Source organism: Apodemus sylvaticus, chromosome 11 (genome assembly GCF_947179515.1).
Source record: "Apodemus sylvaticus chromosome 11, mApoSyl1.1, whole genome shotgun sequence".
Classification (NCBI taxonomy): Eukaryota; Metazoa; Chordata; class Mammalia; order Rodentia; family Muridae; genus Apodemus; species Apodemus sylvaticus.
This window is the reverse complement of record NC_067482.1, coordinates 58,214,731-58,235,792: the sequence shown is the minus strand read 5'-3', so window position 1 is coordinate 58,235,792 and position 21,062 is coordinate 58,214,731. Positions and strand designations below refer to the sequence as shown.

Sequence of the window (21,062 nt, the reverse complement as noted above, 5' to 3'; positions counted from 1 at the left end):
CCATCATCACCACCACACAACCATCATCATCATCATCATCATCATCATCATCATTGTGTTTGGGGGCATTTCACATTTTGGAAATTATTTATATAACATGGGTGATTGAGACTTTGGCAGTTCCTCCTTTGCCTTTCTTTCCAAATATTTCATTTCAGGCTCTGTATTTTACCACTGGACATGGGGTAGAGAGAGAGTTCCTAAGGAAAGTTCCTGATGAATCTAGTTCAGTTGTCACAAGGAAGTCCCGTAGAATGGCTGAGTCCAGAGAAAGGAGGGACTTGGAGCCCAGATGTTTCTGCATATCTTTTTTTTAATGCTCTGGCCTTCCTACTCTATGATTTGATTTAAAAACCTGGTTCCAGCCTGGGTTTGAGGCCCAAAAGGATACAGTTTTTCTTACCCTGGGAGGAACTGGCCTTTATAGGGGTATTGTTCAAAAATGGTTTTTCCTTTCTCTACTCTGGGCACCGGCTCCCAGACTACAGTTTACAATCAAATCAACTAAGAATGTCTGCCAGAAATTCTTTTGGCTGAAAATAATGGAAAATATGACAAGAAGTTTCTGAGACACTTGGTCAGTTGTCACTGAAAAAACAAAGTCTGGAGCCAGTAGGTGGGCCCAGTGGTCCCAGCGGGACTCACTGTGGCAGTAGGCAGATTAAGCTGCTCTTAAGTGGCCCTGTAACTGTCAGGTGACATCTTTTACACTTCCCTATGTGGGACCCTATTTCTGGGACAATAAAGGAAGGGAAATATCCTATTTCCTACATGTTTTGAGGTCTCATGGCCAGAAATTAAATCATAGGTCATCAACACAAATAGTGAGTCTGGCAGAGCAAGCCTTCTTTTACTCTCAGAACAAAATGGAGTTTCTTTTGCTAAAATTGAAGGAGGGTGGATTCTGGCTAAGCAGCCAGTGATGTCTGCCATGCTGGTGCTGGTGTTTACCTTTAAGTCTTTAACATATTCTAGAAGTTCTCTAATTTGAGAGCATACGAAGATAGCGAGATGAGTTGGGATATACAAGCTTATCCTCCAGAATTAAAGTGCTCAGAATTACCCAAGAACAGAAAGGTCCCAAACTCCAGCCTGTGCCACCAGAGACAGTGAAGTCAGGTTGTGTGTGTCCCTGATCAAGAGGCATTGAGAAAAGTCTTAGCAAGGTGCACCTCCAGGGACCATCTCTTGTTATCCTTCCTGCTTCTTCAGAATTTATAGACTTCCTCATTTTCAAACACATGGGCACACTGTATTCTCTCTGCCTGTTCCAGTCATCCATCCATCCATCATCTATCCACGCATCCATCTGCCTATCTATCCATCCATCCATCCATCCACCTCTCCATCCATCCATCCATCCATCCATCCATCCATCCATCCATCTATCCACCCATCTATATCCATCCACCCATCCATCAACCATCCACCCACCTCTCCATCCATCCATCCATCCATCCATCCATCCATCCACCTCTCCACCCATCCATCCATCCATCCATCCATCCATCCACCTCTCCATCCATCCATCCATCCATCCATCCATCCATCCATCCATCTATCCACCCATCTATATCCATCCACCCATCCATCAACCATCCATCCACCTCCCCCACCCCTACTTTTATTCATTCAGTTTAGGTTTTCTGAATTCAATAAAACAACAGTCTTACAACAATGCTTTTATTTCATCTTTGCTAGGCTATTGTACAGGTCTGTGTAAACATCCTCCAGTGTACTTGCAAAAGGACATTTTTCTTTCCCCATACCAGGGTATGTGGCTAGTTTCTCTGCTCCGAACAAGCTGCAATCCTTAACCTGAGTGGAAGCATTCTGTATCTGCTGTGGTTTGGGCATGAACACAATGATTTTGGATTGAGGGTTACTTGGGAAATTCTCTTTAGAACTGGCTCTAACTTTATAGGATAGTGAGATGTTCAGAGATGGATAGTTAAACTGTGATTCACCTTCCTTTAGCCAGCACCGTCAGCTCTGAAGCACAGGGTTTTGCTTGTGAGCCCCATGAGTCTCTATTTTCATGCAGAGAGAACACAAGGACAAGAAAGAAAATAGTAAAACAGCATTGTGTTCCTTTCTTAGCTCAGACACAGAAGTCTGGACCATCATCATCCAACCTTCCTAGTAATCGTCCAACTTTTCCAAGAAATGGAAGGGGTTTTCCATCCTGTGGGAACAGGAAGTGTGCATTGGGGTGACGACTTAGCTCAACCCATTCTAGGAAAAGGCCACAGACCACACAGCAGAAGCAATGGATGCTCAGTTCTCAAAATTCTAGAAACCTGAGCCCAAGATCAAAGTGTCACCACAGGCCCTTCCATCTAACAGGCGCCATTTTCTGAGTGATTGAGTGACAAACAGAAGGAGTTCTGATCCATTTTCCTCCTTCCCCAAGGACAACATATTCCATCTTGGTGTTGAAGGGGGTAGGTAACTTTCCTCAGCTTTCACTACTGAATCCTTTCATGAGGAGCTTAGGAGCTGAGGGAACCGCCATAGGTAGGTAAGGGTAACAAGGAGGAATAGCCAGGTGGCTCGGTGAATCTTGTCTTATGACAGTCACCCCCAGCTCAGCGGCTTCTAAATAGTCATCTTTCTTCTTTCTTCAAGATTCTAGCGGGAACTTCCTTCATCTTATCTAGCTTTGGTCTTGTAGGTGCAGGCTGGAGGCTTTGGCCTCAGAAAACACAAGCCCTCTCCCATGTGCCCTCTCATTCTCTGAGGCCTTTCCTGGGGTCTGCTCTGCCCAACAGAAAATATGACTCCCCTGTTGAGTCAAAGTTCTCCAAAGGCCCCGGGCCCTCTGATACCCAAGTTCAGAAACCCAGAAGCAACACCCCATTTTCTTACCATTTTCTTGATCAGAGGCCAGACTCAGATCAGGAGGAAGGCAATAAAGAAACAGAATGTCTCCCAGGGGAAAAAAAACCAAGAGTGCACTGGGCAAAACTGCCTCTTTCCAGCTTCCTTTATGGCTGGTATCAAACCTCCAGCAGAAAGAACCACTGGAGAAGCAACTCTGCCCTCAGGCATGTGGGATTCCACACTGGATTGCATAAGACTTTAGGGACAAACTCAGCCACAGAGACTTCAGGATAATGCACTCATTTCCTCCCCGTATGTCCGTTCATTTTAAAATAATCCTTTCCTTGGACTGAAGACAAAGCCTTCCAGGAGCGTTTGAAGTAAAGTCAGGGGAATGTTCTTGGTCTGCTATGGCCAAGGAGGACTTCATGGCCACCTGTAGCAGAGCCTTATTTAAACAAAATGTGTTGATTATTTTTAGCATAACTTAAGCCCCGGGAGACTAATGAGGTGTTAACAGTGCGTGTTAATTATGTGATTTCTGTTGTCTTCATTAAAGCTAAAATTCTCAATCCTATTTGCCACCTGAAATCCCAGGAGAGCCCCGTCACTTTTCTGACCCCGCATACTTTAGTTCCCTGTGGTTCACGCAATCACAGAGACAGAGTTCCGTTCCCCTGAGGAGACTCAGTTAAGTGGCTCACACATTCGGGAGACCTTGGGTTCCCCCTCTTTCAGCCCTTTCCATTTTTAATCTCCGTTATTAGTTGTTAGATCTGACAGAAAGTTCCCTGTGCAGGAAGCTGACGACAAGAGCTCACGCTGGATCATTTAGGACTGACTGTCCTTCAGAGAGAGAGAGAGAGAAAAAAAAAACCTGCCAGAGAGGTTGAAAACCAGGAGGAAGTTGAAATCAACCTCCGCTGCTTTTCCTAAGCATTTTAATTAACCAGAGAAGTGTGCTGCAGACATGCATGGCTCTGATTATTTTAAACTTCTGCAATCTATGCTATAGCCCTGTCCCGAGTGACAATACATCCCAACCAGAATATCTTTCCTTACAAGAGATAATCACCTGTCGTAGGACTCATTTGAAAGTGCAATGAGCAGCCTGTTCTTGGCTCTGTCTGCATTGCCAGTGCTTCAGACTTAGCTTGGTGATGGTGTTAGAGGCATTATTGCCCGTCCAAGAGGTAATGCGGTTCTTAATGATGGCCTCACCGGGGCATATGGAGTTGTAATGAAAATAGCAGGTGAACGTGATTGGCAAACAGAACATTATGAGTCTCCTTAGTAATTAGAGTCATCTAAAAATGGAATGGGCTGTCACAGGAGGTGGTGAGTTTGCTGTCAAAGAGCCAGGGACACAGAAGTGGGGGATCTTTTTCAGGTGAAGTTGGAGTCAGTCTTTTGCAGGTGCGTGTGCCACTCCCAGCTGTCATCTGGATCCTCGGATTGTTCTAAGTCCATACAAACCAGAGGTCTTGACTTTGGTGATTTAATGGAGTGCAGTATAGCAGAATATTCAGCAGACCTGGGTTCAAATCCTTGCTCTGGCACTTGCTAGCCATCCCCCAAGCCCAGAGCAGCTGACGTCAACTCTCTCAGCCCCCATAAATGAGCACCGGAATATATTGCTTCCAGAGGTATTGTAAGAGTTGGAGATAAAGACTTTAAAATACGAGGCCCACGATAAGCACTCAATAAATCACAGCTTTAGTGGCCCTTAGGAGTCTAATTCTTTTTCCTTTTCATTCTCTCTCAATGATCCAGTCAGGGTTTGTAAAACTAGGGGGGAAATGGAGGGAATCATAAGCTTCAGCTGCAGCGTGTTAGTTAGCACTTGGTCAGACAAACAAAGCAAGCCAAACAAACCTACCTATGGCATCAGGCAGAGCCTCCGCTTCGGCAGAGTCTCTCGGGGCCCCTGATCCGGAAAAGTATCTTCACATTGCTGAGTGGCCACCAGGTGATGGACACATGCATCTGCCACGCCCCTCCGTTGTCGTCCCAGTTTGAGAAGTAAGGCTGGACATCTCCATCTTACAGAGGAAGAGGGTGTCAAAGAGAAGTCCCAGGACTACACAAGGGGCATTTGGGTGTCTCCTGGATCAAACCAGCCTTGAAGTTTTGTGCCATCCACTATTCACAGTGTGGTGTCAATCTGGCTGTCCAAAGATGCTCCCACCTTACTGGGTAATATAATGGTGGGGCAAGCAGTGAGAACCTATGGAGCAGAGCCTCTGCTTACAGATTCTAAAGGACTTGTGAGTGGCCATTTACTTATTCTTGTGTGTGTGTGTGTGTGTGTGTGTGTGTGTGTGTGTTTGCATGCAGATAAACTTATCCATGTATGTTCAGGTGGAGGCCAGAGGTTGATGTTGGATGTTTTCCTCAACCACTTCTCCACATTGTATTCTGAGACAGAGATTCTCACAGCCCTGAATCTTACCTCCGAAGCTGGCCAGGCTGATCACAATCCCCTAGCATCCAGCCCCCAACACCGGCGTTACAGGCGTTTGCTTCCCTGCTCAGCTTCTTATGTGACTGACAGGATTCAGTGACCCATCTAATCAGCCCGGCTAACTTATTCTTTACCTATTTACATGGGCATTATAGAAGGGATATGTGGTCTTAATAAACCTTTATATCACTTTTTGTATGCATGGCTAAGAATTTGAATATATACAAAATTGTTGCCCTCGACTCATCTTTCAGGTACCTACTGTTCTCTAGAGGCACTCCATCACTTCCTATCTGTAGCCTTCCTGAGGTTTGAGGGTTTATCTTGTTAATTGAGATAAAGTTCACGCAACACGCAATTTCCCATTCTAAAGTATGTGATTCTGTGGCCTCCGCTGCTTGTGTAATACTGCTCCACCCCTCTCTTCACTATCGAAACATTGTTATCACCCTGGGAATGAAACCACAGAAGCCAAAATTACCCATTGAGTAATGACTCCCTGTTTCTCCCTCCTGCTCCTCACTTCTGCTCGCCCTAACTGCTCTCCCCACGGATCTGCCTATTATGGAGTCACTGATTGGATGGGCCACTATAACAAGTGGCCCTTTGGGTCTAAATTCTTTCATCTCACGGTTTCCTGGGAGTAGAATGTTTCTTGGTTAACGTGTTGTCATTTGCTGATGATGGTGTTTGCTTTATTTAGTTTGTTTAAAACACATTCTTACTGAGCATGTTGCCCAGCATTGGGGAAGCAGAGGCAGGCGGATCTCTTCAAGGAAAGCTTGGTTTACATAGTGAGGTCCAAGCCAGACTCTGTATATCAAAAGAAAACAAAACCAACAACACAAACCAACAAACAAACCACCGAGATACAGTCTCACTGTGTGGTTCAGGCAGGCTGTGAATTCACAATTTGTACTGCCTCAGCCTGGGGTCATAAATAAGCCTACGTCACATCCAGTTCTTAACATGTTTTTTGAGGGTCATTCGAGTTGGAGCATTCATCAAGACCTCACTCATTTTTATTAATGTATTCTAATTAACATGTAGTAATTATGCATTTTATGCAGTACGGTGTGACATTTCAAGACACGGCTACAATGTATAACAATCAGATGAGGGCAATTAGCATATGTATCACCTCAGACACATGTCATTGCTTTGTGTTGAGAACATTCAAAATTCTTCTTCTTAGCTCTTTTGCAATATTTCATTGACTGTTGTCAAGTGTAGCCATCCTCCTGTGCAATCCAATGTTGGGTATTATTCCTGTATCCGACTGGGCCCACCTGTCACCATCCCTGCCTCCCTCTCAACCTTCCCAGACTCTGGTAAACACTGTTCAAGCCTCTGTGTTTCTGAGATAAACTTTGGCTTCTACATATGAGAACATGCTGTATTTGTCTTTCAATGTTGAACTTATTCCACGTTGCCCTTCATTCCTTTATAGGAACGACTGATAATCTACTAGGCATAGGTATGCCAGCTGTTTGCTCCTTCATCCAACAGGGCAGACATTTTCACCCTGTTGCTGTTTGCTTCTTCATCCAACAGGGCAGACATTTTCACCCTGTTGCTGTTTGCTTCTTCATCCAACAGGGCAGACATTTTCACCCTGTTGCTGTAATGGATAATGCTCCCATAAGCACTTGTGTGCAATTTTCTTGTGACTACATGTTTGTGATTCTCATGATTATATATCTGTAAGTGGAATGTCTAGGTTATGTGCTAAGTTATGCTTAGAAACTGAGAAATCGAAAATGAGGTATGTTTTTGTAGCGCTAGGATCCAAACCCAGACTTCATGAATACTAAGAGAACGCTCACCCTGAGCTAGACCACCAGTCTTCACCTGTTCCTCAGTGCATATGATCCCCTCACCTACAGATAGGTAGATCTGTAGGCAGGCTAGACACACTGTGTGAAGCTTTGTTTTATTCTCCTGACAATGGGGTTTAGAGTTCTTTACTGTGGTGTGCTAGTAAATGTTTAACAACCTGCTTTCGCGAGGTCCACATTCCTCTGGGATAACTCCCAGTGTGTGTCTGGCCTCAAGCCATGCAAGACCACTGATTGCAACATTAGAAAAGAGACACTATCAAAACATCCTCATGAATGGATCCAAGCTTGCTGTGGTAAACTGCTGGATCTTTCCATATCTGAGCAGGAGGAACGGCCTCATTCATTTTTATGAGTGTATAGCACACCTCTTTAGGATGTACCGTAATTCTTTAACCTGTCCCTGATGGCTCACACTTTGCTGGTTTCTACTCTCTTTCTTCCACAAACTAGGCTTTAATGGCTAATCTCATGTGTGTATCATTTTGCTCATGTGCAAATATAGCGTAGACCAGGCTTTGGTGATGTCCTAAGAATTACCACGGGAAGACATCCTTAAAAGCCAATGTATTCCTTCCTTGAACTATTCTGGCTCTTAGAACGAATGCAGCAGAGCAGTCACTGTTTTTTGTCCTACTTTCCTTGTGAATAAAGCTGGTGTGAATTAACTAGCCACTTGCCAACATCAAAGCAATGCCATCAGACTTTGAAACGAACTAGAAAAGTGTGCTTTTCTTCGGGAAGATAGGAATTAGTGTCAATATAAAGTCCCATCACTCGCGAGTGGTGAACTAAAGAGCTTTCCTAGTGCTGCAGTAGGAAGGACTCATACCTGGCACACTGCGACCCTGTAGCAGAGGCGTGTCAAGGTGAGACTCACAGCAGAGGGATTGGTTGCTTAAGAAATAGAAGGTTTAGCCCCAGATCTTACACAGATTTAAACATTCTAGACAGTGTTTCTCAATGGTGCTTATACTTGAGAATGATCTAGGAAGTCTTTAAAAAAAAAAACATTAATTCCCCAGCCCACAGCCACAATTTATCCATCCAGGCAACCCACAAGCTAGCCAGGCATCTGCGTGTTTCAGAAAGCTTGTGGAGAGTTCAGGAAAGGCTGAGAAGAGACCCTAAGGAAGCTTCAGACTTGGTGACACATCTGTCGGGTTATCTGGGGCCGCAGACCCAACAGGACGTATGCATATAAATAAAAGAGATCAAGTTTAAGGAATTAGATACTGTCAAGTCCAAATTTTGCAGAGCACGGCCACCCCAAGCTGCAGGTCTAGTGGGAATCTGGGCTGCAGTTCAAATAAACAAGCCTGACCTAGGGAGATACGGTGAGCGGGGAGAGCTCCTCCTCGACATGTGTGAGGACCTGGGGAGGGAAGGAAAGCAAACAGGACTGCTGGGTGGTGGGCTTCAGGCTCAGTGAGAAATTCTGTCACAAAGAACAAGGCGGGGAGCAAGAGTGGGCAACTGGTGCCCTGCCGGGCCTCCATCCACAGCACACACTTGGCTCTCTCTCTCTCTCTCTCTCTCTCTCTCTCTCTCTCTCTCTCTCTCTCTCTCACCCACCTTCCCTCCCCCCCCCTCTCTCTGTCCACCCAAGGAAGCCATCCCTCTGGTTTCACCAGCAGTTAGCCAGGTTGCCTATTCTGGACTCCATACAAATGAAAGGGAACTAAGCCCTCTTAACTGCAGAGCCATCCGTCCTTCCGCCTCTACTGACCCTTCTAATAACTTTAGGGTGTGAAATAGCGCGCTCTGTTCCTCATCTCCTAACAGCCATTTTGATTTCCCTCCCTTCCTTTGATTAGCTTTGCTTGGCTTTTAACAGCCTTTCTACATAATCTAGTCTGGATTTAAAAAAAAAAAATCTATCATGTGTTTCTGTTGTCTGGCTTATGGGTTTGTGTTTTGGATTTCCTCTCTTCTCTACATCCGTGTGATGTTTGCTCCTATGTCTTTATTTGTTTACTCATGACTGTTCCTTAAAACCTAAGTTTTCGTACCTTTAAAATACAGATATAGGTATTAAAGTTACGTATCTTCCTCTGAGAACCGTTTTGGTTCCACCATGCAGGTTTTTCTGTGATACCTTTATTATTTTTCATTCACAAATATTTCCTCCTTTCCCTGCAGGTCCTTCCTTTAGAACTAGAGTGTTTGATTTCCCTTCATTTGAAGGATTTTCCAGACAGTGCATCGATTTCTACCCTAGCCTCTTTGCAGGTAGGTGACATCTCTTAGGCCTTAGTGAGCCTAGTGTTTTGGCCTAGCATATGATCTGGTGTGGCGAATGCACTGTAACTTTGAGAGCTGTGTATCTTGAAATTTATTGGGAATATACCAACTGAGTTGTGTGGACTGATAGAATATTTGATTCATCTATATTTGGGTTGTTTTTCTTATGAACAACTAAGAGGGGTATTTTTTTTCTAATGTTCAATTCTTTGAATTTTGTTCTGCCTTGAGTTTTATAGGTTTTCATTTAATATATTCTGAGCTTCATCCCTGCATCTTTAAAATTTTGAGTGTTATGATGCCTTTCCGGTGGCTGTGTATCATTGTGCAGCATTTAGTTGTAGTTACAGCCATGTCTTGGCATTTATTTCGACAGATATTAATCTGTTAACACATGTAGCCAGTTTGCACATTCACAAAGAAATGAAAACTTTCTTTCATTCCTTTACTGCCAACCCACCTGTGTCTTTACAGTTGATATTTCTCTTTAAGAAGGAGCAAAGAGTTGGTTGGGTCTTACTTTGTTTTCCAAGCTGAGAATGGGTCACCCGACCATGACCGGTTGGAAGGGTTTCTGGGAAGCAAATCGCTGCTTTCCAGTTGAGAGAAGGGGGTCAGCAATATAGCTGCTGGGTCTAAGAAATGTTTATTAAATAAATATGAAACATGTATGCTGAAGACGGTTTCTCTTTTCCCAATGGAGTGTTCCACGCAACTGTTTTGAAGAAACAAGCCCAGAATTAGATATTCTCAGACTTTCCCAGACTGTACTGCTCTGTTGTTTACAATTGGCAAAGCACAAAGAGACAGAGCTCTCTCACAGGCCTGCTGGGGCCACGGAACCAAGGGAAGCTCGAAATCTACGAGGAACATAACTTGGAAGGATTTTGATTTGGTATTTCCTGGCGGAATCGGCTGTATCCATTGTCCTTCTGGTAGGAAAAGGCCTTTCACACCTGTTCTATGTATGAGTGTTTCTCCTCACACTGGCACAGCTGGAGGAGTAGGGAACATGCTCACAGCATAAAGGGTCACTTGGTCACTTTGAAAGGGCTTCTGGGAAAGCCAGTCTTGGCAGAATATAGCAGGCACCAGAGTGCAAGCCTCTTCACCCAGAGGCAGTGCCCTTAAGATGAATGCCAAGTATTGCTTAGCCAGTGCCTGGCAGACAAAGGGTGGCTAATAAATGTTATTATTTTACTTCTATTCAGAAGAATGGCGCTTGGTTCCTTCCTGTCCACCTCGTCAGGAAGGAGCCTCTTTCCCCTCGATTATCCAAATACAGTCAGATCAAATGACAAGTTCCAGGACTGCCGCTCGCTCAAAGTCTCCGTTCAGCTTCTGCTACACAGTGGGGTTCTGGGCAACGATCAGGCAGGCAAAAAGTTTTCTCTGAGTGTGTCTAAAGTGCTTCAGTTGGGTAAATCGTCACTTCTTGTAACCTGGCTTTGGAGGAACAGGATCTGTGCTCCCTGACTTTCAAGGTTACTGAAAAGCCACTTGTTGATGAAACTTAGGTCCTAGAGTTTTTCTAGCAGAATGAAGAGCATGCCCTTTACAGCTAGCACGCCTGCACAAAAGTACAAAGGTCCTGAGAAGCACTTCTAGATGCATCTGAGTCTGCGCCTAACGATTCGGTCGGGTCCTATCTAACATTAACAGCCTGAGGGGTCAAAACTGGTTCAGGGTCGCCATCAAGAAGCTCCCAGCTGTTAGACATAACTACTACTTTTACAGCACTTGACACTGCTTCGTGCCTTTTGTCTCAGCTCTGCACCAGGCTGGGGAGTAATAAAAAGCAATGATTAAGAGGCCAGGCTTTGGAAACCCATCTTGGATTAGGTTTTTGGGGGACTTGAACCCAGAGCTTCGTGAATGCTAGGCACGCATGCTCCCTCTGTTCTACCTTCCCACACTTGAGAAAATTGCTTTTTTGAGAGTTGTGTAACCCAGATTAGCCTAGGGTTGCAGTCCACCTGCCTTAGTCTCCTGAATAGCAGGGAGCACAGGCATGTGGCTCGAAGCCTATTTTATGAATTGAAACCCTGAGTGGCCATTTTCTAGCTTTGCATCTTGACCCTCTAGTTTTTCCTTTTCTGAACCTGATGTCCTTATCTATAGAGTAGATGGATCAATATCTACAAAACTACTACTATCATTAACCATGATACCTATGATACCTTCTTATACTATGAAGAGAGTTCACCTAATGAGAGCAGAGCTTCTGGTGTGGCTGAGAGGCCTCCCCCCAGTCCTGTCTCACTGTATTGCCTTTCTCATGGTCTTGTCCTCAGACAGGTTCTCCATCTTTAAGCACAGTGATCAATCATGGCTTCCCTCCAATTCAGAAAAGAGAAGATATATCTCTTTTAAGAGTCCCAATGAAAGTCAGGTGTGGTAGCACACACCTTTAATCTCAGCATTCTGAAGGCAGAGGCAGGTGGATCTCTGTGAGTTCAAGGCCAGCCTGGTCAACAAAGACTTGTGGGGGGAGTCCCAACCAATTAGCTTGGACTCTCATTGTCCCAGAATGCTTCGTGCTTAGACCATGACAAATGGTGTCCAAGACACCAGCCACTAGCTTTGCCTCTAGGAATAAAGTTGGCTTCTAAGAAGGTAATGAGATCACCATACCCAAGGGAGGGGACAGAATGTTACAGGGATGGAGTTAAAAGAAAAAAAAAAAAGAGCAGTTTTCTCCTAGAGTGCATAAAAAATGCAAGTGATTGGGGCTTGACACTAATCCTAGAATCCCAGAACAAAGGAATGCTTTCCTGAGTCTTGAAATAAAATCAGGCTCATGGAAGATAGTACCCCTTAAAACAGAAGCTAGGAGCTTATGTAAGAATTACTTCAGGGCTGGAGAGATGGTTCAGTGGTTAAGAGCATTGACTGTTCTTCCAGAGATCCTGTGTTCAATTCCCAGCAACCACATGGTGGTTCATAACCATCTATAATGGGATCTGATGCCCTCTTCTGGTGTGTCTGAATATACAACAGTATATTCACATAAAATAAGTAAATAAACAGGATTTTTTTTTTGAAAGAATTATTTCAAGGACTGAATGAAAATAAGGATTTAACAAAATCAATGGAAAAGCCAGGAAGAGAAGCCAGGATCTGGTAGGTGTGGGTGGCTGTGGATGATTATGGGTGGTTATGAGTGGTGTGGATGGTTATGGGTGGCTGTGGGTGGTTATGGTGGTGGGTGGCTGATGGGGGCTGGCAGCGATGGGTGGTGGCTAGTATCTGGCACTCTGTAAGCTCATTTGTTGACGACAGCTACTCCCAACAGCAAATGAAGAGTTCAGGGCTGAACTGGTATTCTCAGAGCTGTCTGCCCCCAAACAGATGCAGGACAGATGGGCCAGAGCCCTGAAGTCCCGAGGGAAGCCAGCTTCTCAGCTGCCTCTGGACAAAGCCCTTTCCTGTGGGCCTTTCAGCCAAGCAGTGATCTTGAAACACAGTTGTCTGGCAGAACCATCAGTATTTAAACACAGTGCTTCTAGAAGACTCCACCTGACGGATGTTCATTGAGCTGCACGTAGAGCGCAGAGAACAGGTTACTGAAGAAACTTCCCATCTGCCAGGCCTATCAACTGGAGGGGTCAGGGGGCATCCTGTCCCCCTGTCTCTAGCTGTACCATCGCTGCTCTGCTTTCTTCCTAAGAGTGTGAACCACACAGGACAGAACCTTGTGCAGTTTTGCGTCTGTGATGTGTGGTGTGGTGCCTGGCAGGGGGCAGGAACCCAATAACCATTTATCAAAGGAATTCAGGGGACACACAGACAGCAGCAAGCTGACCTCCCCCAGGGTTGGGGGAAGGGTGCTTCTCTGGGAAGGAGAACCTTCTGTTTCTGGAAAGAGCTTCTGTGATTGACAGGAGTTCATGACAACAAAAGAAATATGGATCCTGGGGTTGAAGGTTCGCGGCCCCTCCAGTCTATGTAGTTTTCAAACGGTCTTCCTGGGGTGCTCTCAGTTGGCAGAGTGCTAGCCTAACATGCATGAAGGCCTGTGTTTGACCCCAGCTACACATAAACATGACGGTGAATGCCTGCAAGCCCAGTATTTGGGAGCTGATGACAGGGGGATTAAAAGTTCAAGATAATCCTCAGGTACAGATGGAATTGAAGGTAGCCTGGGTTAAATGAGACCTAGTTTTAGAAACAAACAGCCCTCCTTTGTTGTTTTAACCAGCGACAATAACATTAGTCATACTGTTATTGTTATGGTCACTATTTGACTCACTGATGTTATGAAAGCCAGCTACTGGGATTACTCTTTTGACTCTCTGGGGATGGGAACTATTCACGTCCCTGCCTGTATCACAGATGCTGAGAGCGAGGGAAAGGGGGGAGTTTCAGGAACACATGGGTAGGAAATGGTAAGACTGTGAAGGCAGGCTACCATGCCTGCCCCACACCTCGTGTGGTGCTCAGGTCTGGAGAGAGTGTCACGCTCAGCTGCCAAGTCCCCGCGTCTGTCCTAAACACAGACCAGCATCCAGCAGAAGAAGTCAATAGCTACAGGAGTCAGGGGAAAAGCAAAAGCCCTTCAATAAAGAGACCATTGTGCCTCTTCAAACAAGACTATTTTCTTTCTCATTTCTGCTCCCCTGCTGCGTTCTGAAGGTCACTGACTGCGTCCGTCACCACAAGCCAGGGAAGTCACGAAAGGCATACTTGGCAAGAGGAAGCAGCAAAGGGAAAGGAACTGGGAGGTGGAGGACGAGGAGAAGAAGAGGGGGAGGAGGGGGGGAAGGAGCAAGAGGACAAGGGGGACAAAGAGGAGGGAGAAGAAAAAGAGGAGGAGGAAGGAATAAGAGGAAAAGGAGACTGAGGAGGAAGAGGAGGAAAAGGAGGAGGGGGGAGGAAGAGGAGGAGGAGGGAGAGGAGGAGGCAGCAGTTTTACCACTAGGGACAGCCAGGCTGGCTTTTCTCCTCTCAGCCAGCCCAATGACCTTCCCTTTTCTGACCACTCCCCCGGGCTGGCCTCCCTGCTGCTCACAGCCAGCTGGACAGCTCTAGGGAGGCAGCTCAGAGGCTCTTCCTCAGGCCTCTTGAGCTGGTGCTGCTCTGCACTTCACCAGAGAGAGGGAACGCGCTCTTGGGCGAGCTTGACAGGTGCGTGCCAAATGAGGTTCAAGTCCTTCTTTCAGGAGTGAGTGTGCTTTTTAAGTTTTAGAAACTGGGTTGGGCAGCCGGCACTTGTTGGAGAAGGTTCAGTCATGTTTGTGGAAGAGAAACCAGATTAGTGACCGCATGGCTTTTCTAGAGTGGGGAGTGAAGTCAAGGGAAGATGGGAAGGACCGTGGTGGGACAGCACTCTCTGCCTTGGGCCTGTAGTGGCTGGTCCAAGAGGTCTTCCATGCTATAAATGTCATGGATGGAAGGCTGTCTTTGGACACGGAGAGGCTTGGGTGTTGGAGTTATGGAGGACGAGTCACCGAGGTTCTGTCAGCTCTGGCTTACAGCAAAGGCTTCTTGAAAATATCTGAGGAAAGGAGACATGCCAACAAGGGGTCTAGGTTTACCTGGCAGTGAGGAAAGATGTTCTTGTTTTGTTTTGTAAGAGTATTTTTTTTTAAAAAAAGTTCATTTTTAGAAAAGCCCACAAACACACTCTAGTCGGATTTTGCTCTAGACTTTGCAGGAAGAGTTCCTGAAGCGAATCGTGAGCACAGAACATTCCTGAGTGACAGGCTGCCTCCGGAGAGGGTCAGAGTCCCTGTCCAGTGAGAGATCCCGGGCCCAGATGCATAAGGCTGCCCCTGTTACTTCACCCTCTCCCCAGAGCTTTAACTGCAGTGCCACACTAGGCCACATCTAAAGGGAGAGGGTCTGATTTTACTTTCTCATTGTCCCCCAAGACCTAATATCTTTGTTCTTCTCAAGCCTTTTTCTGGGTAACTTCTCCTTCCTTGGTCTTCACAGAACCCCTGAGCTGAGGGTCCTCACAGCAGCATCCACAGCTTCTCTCTGGCAGTAGCCTTTTCTGAGAACTTGCTCTCTCTGAGAGCTCTAGACGTCAAGTGTGGTGTGCTTCTGAAGTTGGGCTTGAGAGACCTCCACTCCCTTCCAAATCCTGCCCTTAGCTCTTCGGTGAATACGCAACCTTGGGAGAGAGCCTCACTTCCGTGCCCCCAGCTTTCTGCCCACTTGTATCCAGATAAGCACCCACCTCATAGGGTGCTTACCGGGATTCAAACCTCGGGACTCCATTCAAACCTCCAGAGTCCATGTAAAAGCCAGGCACAATTATGGAGACTGGAGGGCTTGCTGGCCTATTAATCTAGCTGAATCAGTATATACATGCATACACACACACACACACACACACAGATAGATGTACACACACAAACATGCACACCTACATATGTATACAATTCACATATGCCAAAGGCTTTTTTAACAGTGCATGGTCCAAATATTCAACAGGTGCCGGCAATTCAGTTTTCTCTTTGAAGCCCGGTAGCAAGCTTCCCAGAGGTCAGTATGCCCATGCCTGCTTGCAAAGGAGAGTCAGGCCCAGAGAGGAAGCAGACCCGTCTACAGCTTGGAGCTTAGCGGGATTGTGACTGAGCCTAGGAGCAGCGCTGGCAGATAACCTCAGAGCGTAAGTGGTAGTCAAGTTTTAGATTCATGGGGTGAGTTCCCGAATCCATTCTTATAATCACCACACTAAATTGTCCTTCTATAACAGCTTCGGAAAGAACTCACATTCCATTCATTTTAAATGGCACCAATTCAGGGGTTGCGGAAGGACTCTGAGAGCACAGGTGACCTTCAACCGGCCCCTTGGAGGCGTCATTAATCCCCTAGGGCAGCCTTTAAAGTGTGAAAGTATCTCATTTATAAATATCTGCCTTGACCCTCATCGTGGCCCTCGATATCAGAACTGGTCTTATTTTACAGGTAAGGAGCCGAGGCCATGGATTGCAGCTCTATGAAGTCACAGTAGAGCCACCCCACCCCACCCCCGTGTCCTTGGGTTATGTACCGCAGACAACCTCAGACAGAAATTACAAAACTCAAACAGACAAAAGCCCCACCCAACGCCTGCACGGAACATACACACAGACCTTTTATTCTTGCGATGACGCTTTGTGCAGCATTTACCCTGGTAACTGCAGTAAGCCATCCAGGCATGTTTTAAAGAATCCAGGACCATCTGAGCTGTTTCTGTGCACACATCTTGCTATCTTATGTAAGGGACTTGGGCATCCATGGATTTTGGAATCCACGAGGCCTCCTGGAATCAATCACCCACATATCAAATGAGTCAGCAGCATTGTAACTGAGATTGGGTTCTGTGCCTCTCCGTTGTCTTTGATTGGGCACCAGGATATTTAAACTTTAAAAAAAAAGCAAAATCCAGTTAAGCGCCTCTGAATTAGAATCATCGTGGTTTGAAAAACTAGAATCCAGGCTAAAAAGATGGCCCAGTGGGTGAAGCAAAAATGAGGGGTTTGGATCCCCAAAAATTGTGCAAAAAGCTGGCTGGGCTCCACGGTCCACCTGTAACCCCAGCGCCCTGGAGGAGGAACTAGAACGTCCCCATCTGGCTTGCTAGACTAGCAGCCAGTCAACAAGATTCATCTCAGTGAGAGCAACTGAGAAAAATATCTGATGTTAACCTTGGGCTCCTACACAGACTGATACACACACACACACACACACACACACACGCACATAGAACCTGATGTACACACTCTACACTAAGCCAATCGCCTAGCCTCCCCCAATGCCAGACCTGAGCTTCCGGACGTCCCCACCACTGCACGCATCCTAGCCTACTTCTTGAACCAGGTACATATAAACACCCACACATTCTTCTCTTTGGGGTACCTTGGCATTTGGCAACCATGTCTCTCTTTCCCTTCCTGCCACTGCCACCACACCCATGCCCGTCTCTGCCAACTCCATTGAGTAATAGTTTTCATGGTTTCTGCTTTGGCTCCTGCAATGCCCTCCTAACTAGTCCTAAGGCTGTCTCTCTGTGTCCATCTCTGTCCCAAGATTGTATACATTGTCTTTCTCCTGTGTCCTTTGTTTCAAAATCCAGCCCCTGTCCTTTCTAATGTTAGATTAGAACTTAAATTTTGTGAAATTGATATGTAATTTTACATATTTATGGAATGGATGTAGTGTTTTAAATCTGTGCACTACCCCCTCTCCCCCGTGTCCCCAGCACACGGCTCAAACTTCAGTCTGAGAACTGTGTTAGAACGGCTTGAGCACCTGCATCTTCATTCAGTAACTATGTACCCTGTGCCTGGGGTGGACCTAGGAGCTGGACAGGACCAGGAAGGGACAATCAGAAACACAGAGACTCAGAGACAGACACAGGCTGAGGACCAGTTAGGAAACTATTGCAGGTACTCAAGGGAGAAATCATGAAGAAAACTGAGTTGCTACCATCACAAGCTCCAAGTCACCTGTGTCGTAGGGAACAGGGTGCTGACACTTGAGAAAGAGGACTCAGTGCAGGCAAAATCCAAGATGGCAGCAAAAGGAAGTCTCACTGCCTGTCAGAAGAAAGAGCCTGGGAGGAGATCAGGCAGGGAGGTGGGAAGAGATAGGGATCTAGAAAGGCAGTGAGATCCCCGCATCTCATACACATATATACACACACACACACACACACACACACACAGAGAGAGAGAGAGAGAGAGAGAGAGAGAGAGCCATAAGACTCCCTCCAGCTATTCAATATGGAGAATTTTTGAATGCAGGCTTTTGGCACTTTTGTAAACACAGTTCCCAACATTGTGCCTGGAGACACATTTTTGCCCTTCCCCCCCCCCCAAAAAAAAGTGAGAAGACCCAGGCAATCTCTCGGGGACTGTGGGTTTGGGATGTGAGGGTGAAGTCCCCGAGATTGGAATTTTCAAGTGGCTAAGACTTGCTTTCCTCCCACAGGTTTGGGGGCATTCCACAGGACCTCAGCCATGTTGGCCTTCCTGTTCTGCGGCCTGCTACTGGCGGCCTGTGGCTCTGTCACCTGGACCATGTCAGATCCCGGGGAGTCCGGCATCGACTTAGCAGACAGGCTTGACCTGGTTGAGAAGATAGGCGACACACATGCCAAAGTGCTGGAGATCTGGATGGAACTAGGACGACAACGGGAGGTGGATGCCAGGGAGATGCACGCAGTCTGCAGGGTACAGCCATCAGCCACACTGCCCCCGGATCAGCCACAGGTCACTGGTTTGATCCTCTTCCGGCAGCTGGGGACCGGCTCCAGGGTTGAGGCCTACTTCAATCTGGAGGGCTTCCCAGCCGAGCAGAATACCTCCTACCGCGCCATCCACGTGCATGAGTTCGGGGACCTGAGCCAGGGCTGTGATTCCACCGGACCGCACTACAATCCGCTGGACGTGCCGCACCCGCAGCACCCAGGCGACTTCGGCAACTTCGCGGTGCACAATGGCCAACTCTGGCGGCACCGGTCCGGCCTGACGGCGTCCCTGGCTGGGCCGCACTCGATCTTGGGCCGCGCTGTGGTGGTCCACGCCGGCGAGGACGACCTGGGTAAAGGTGGCAACCAGGCCAGCCTGCAGAACGGCAACGCAGGTCGCCGGCTCGCCTGCTGCGTGGTCGGCACCAGCAACTCCCAGGCCTGGGAGAACCTGACTAAGGAGCGCAAGAAGCGGCGGCGGGAGAGCGAGTGCAAGACCTCCTAAGCATCGCTCAGGGTCTCCGAGCCCAGCCGCTGTACGCATAGATGCCTCCATGCGCCCCCCCAGATGCCTCCAGTCACCCCAGAGGCGTCCGGGCACCCAGTCAGAGGCCTCCTAGACACCTCAGTTGCCTCTGCGCGCCCCACACGCTTCCATGCATGCCAGACACCTCTGTGTGGCCCCAGATGCCTCCATGAACCTCCTCCGCCACCTCCACGCGCCCCAGATGTTCCCACGTGCCGCAGACACCGTTCCTCTGTGTCCAGAACACCTTGGGTAACCCAGACATCCTTTCATGCCTATGTACCTCCACAGACCCAGAACCCCTTTGTGCTCTAGATCCACCTTGAATCCCTTTGTGTCCCAAGACAATCCCACAAGCCCCTAGAGACCGACTTTGAGTCTGCTCCCAGAGAACCCCCTCTTTCTCCCCAGAGATCGCATGTGCTCAGACACGCTCCTACTCTGAGGACCTCTTAGCACCTTTGAGAATGCTCCCTTGGGGTGTACTGAAATATTGCCCACCCCACTTCCTCCTGCCCGCTTTCGTTTTCTTCCCCTAGCACCTGAGACGCCTCTCTTTCCTGGAGACCTTTTTCTTCCCTTTGTTCCTCCAAGGTGCTCCGGGACCACTCTGACACCCCCCCACCCCCAAGATTCCACGTTCCTGATGACCTTCTGCGGGGATGGGGGGGGGGGCTGGTTCTGTTTTCATCTGTTTCCCATATGGTGCCTGCACCCCGGGGAGATCAGCTCCTTCCAGAGAGTATTTGGAAACCTTTATGTTGCTCATTAAAACCCCAGCAATTCAGTCCTGCATTGGCCTTGTGTACTTGAGACTTTGCAGCTTAGTTTTTTTTTTCCTCCCCCAAAATATCCCTGAGAGTTTGCAGGTCTCCTCCTCTAATGATAGAAGGTTCTGTCACTAATTGCTATGCCTTTTGGAGGACTGAGGATTAACAAGGACACTTAAATGGGCATGTGTGTGGCTTCTTTATCAAAGGATACCGATAGAGCTGGGAGCCAAAGAACTCAAAGATAGGGGAATACAACCCATCTGCTGTGAAGTGAGCCCCAGGCTGGAGTCCCTAGCCTGAGGAGAATGAGGTAAGTGTTGAGATACACAGGCATGCAGCTCCCCAGATGTCCCCAGATCAGCCTCTGCATGACCTATACCTTTACACACCCAATCTGAGTGTGCTAGTACCTGCCTCCTAGCGCAGGCTTCCCAAGCTGGTTCTTCCAGGCAGCCTCCGCTTCTCCCAGATCTCAGCTGTCAGACGAACTGAACCACAGTCGGAAACCCTTCCCCTGCGCTGAGTGTACCCTGTTTCCATAGTTAGAAGCTGTGCTGCTGAGATGCCAAGGGCATGGGGACCCGTGATGGAGAGGAACGCAGTCCGTGACAGTCAGATCCTCTCCTTTGTTGCCATGCGATGGCCAACTCAGAACCATGGGGAAGCCAGGCTTGGGATCAGCAGGTGCTTCTCATCACTTGCCTCTGTTCTTCTTGGGTGGGTGGGCCCCTGAACATCCTAGCAGACCCAATCCATATTTATTCCGTCCAGTCATGGGGTTAGCCACTCTCCCTTGGGCCCAGAGACAAGAAACACCAGGAAAACAACAAGAGGGCAGTGCACTTCTCTGTAAAAGCAAAGGAATGACTACAGCGTGCTCATTGACGACATAGGCTCACACAGAAAGACCTGATGGAGCCCCAGCTCTGCCTCATGCTTCTAAACTGTGTGACCTGAACATATCACAGAACCTATGTAAAATATAGTCGTCGCACAGGGTTGTTTTGAGGACTAAATCAGGGGTTGTTTGTGAGAGATGTTCAGCAGAACAGGCATATTTAATACAAATCCAATTAGTCTAAGAACAGCTCCAGCTAAAGTCAGACAAAGAGCTAGCCCTAACAATGGCTCTGGACACCTTATAAGTTAGTGAGTGTCATGAAACTAGGGGGAATTCAATAAAAGAAAGCTTGCCACAGAGAGACAGGGT

The 21,062-nt window shown here is 47.3% G+C and overlaps 1 protein-coding gene across 1 annotated transcript; it reads left to right on the top strand.

The window, feature by feature from the left end:
• The first annotated feature begins 14,345 nt into the window (after positions 1–14,345).
• Positions 14,346–19,866, top strand: Sod3 (superoxide dismutase 3). The gene is made up of 2 exons (XM_052199290.1): positions 14,346–14,496; positions 18,295–19,866. The coding sequence occupies exon 2, from the start codon at positions 18,324–18,326 to the stop codon at positions 19,056–19,058; it is 735 nt and encodes a 244-aa protein (XP_052055250.1). The 5' UTR covers positions 14,346–14,496; positions 18,295–18,323; the 3' UTR covers positions 19,059–19,866.
• The last annotated feature ends 1,196 nt before the right edge of the window (positions 19,867–21,062 follow it).

Bases quoted from the DNA above. Each gene is read 5' to 3' on its own strand.
- Sod3 (XM_052199290.1), top strand. From the start codon at position 18,324: ATGTTGGCCTTCCTGTTCTGCGGCCTGCTACTGGCGGCCTGTGGCTCT.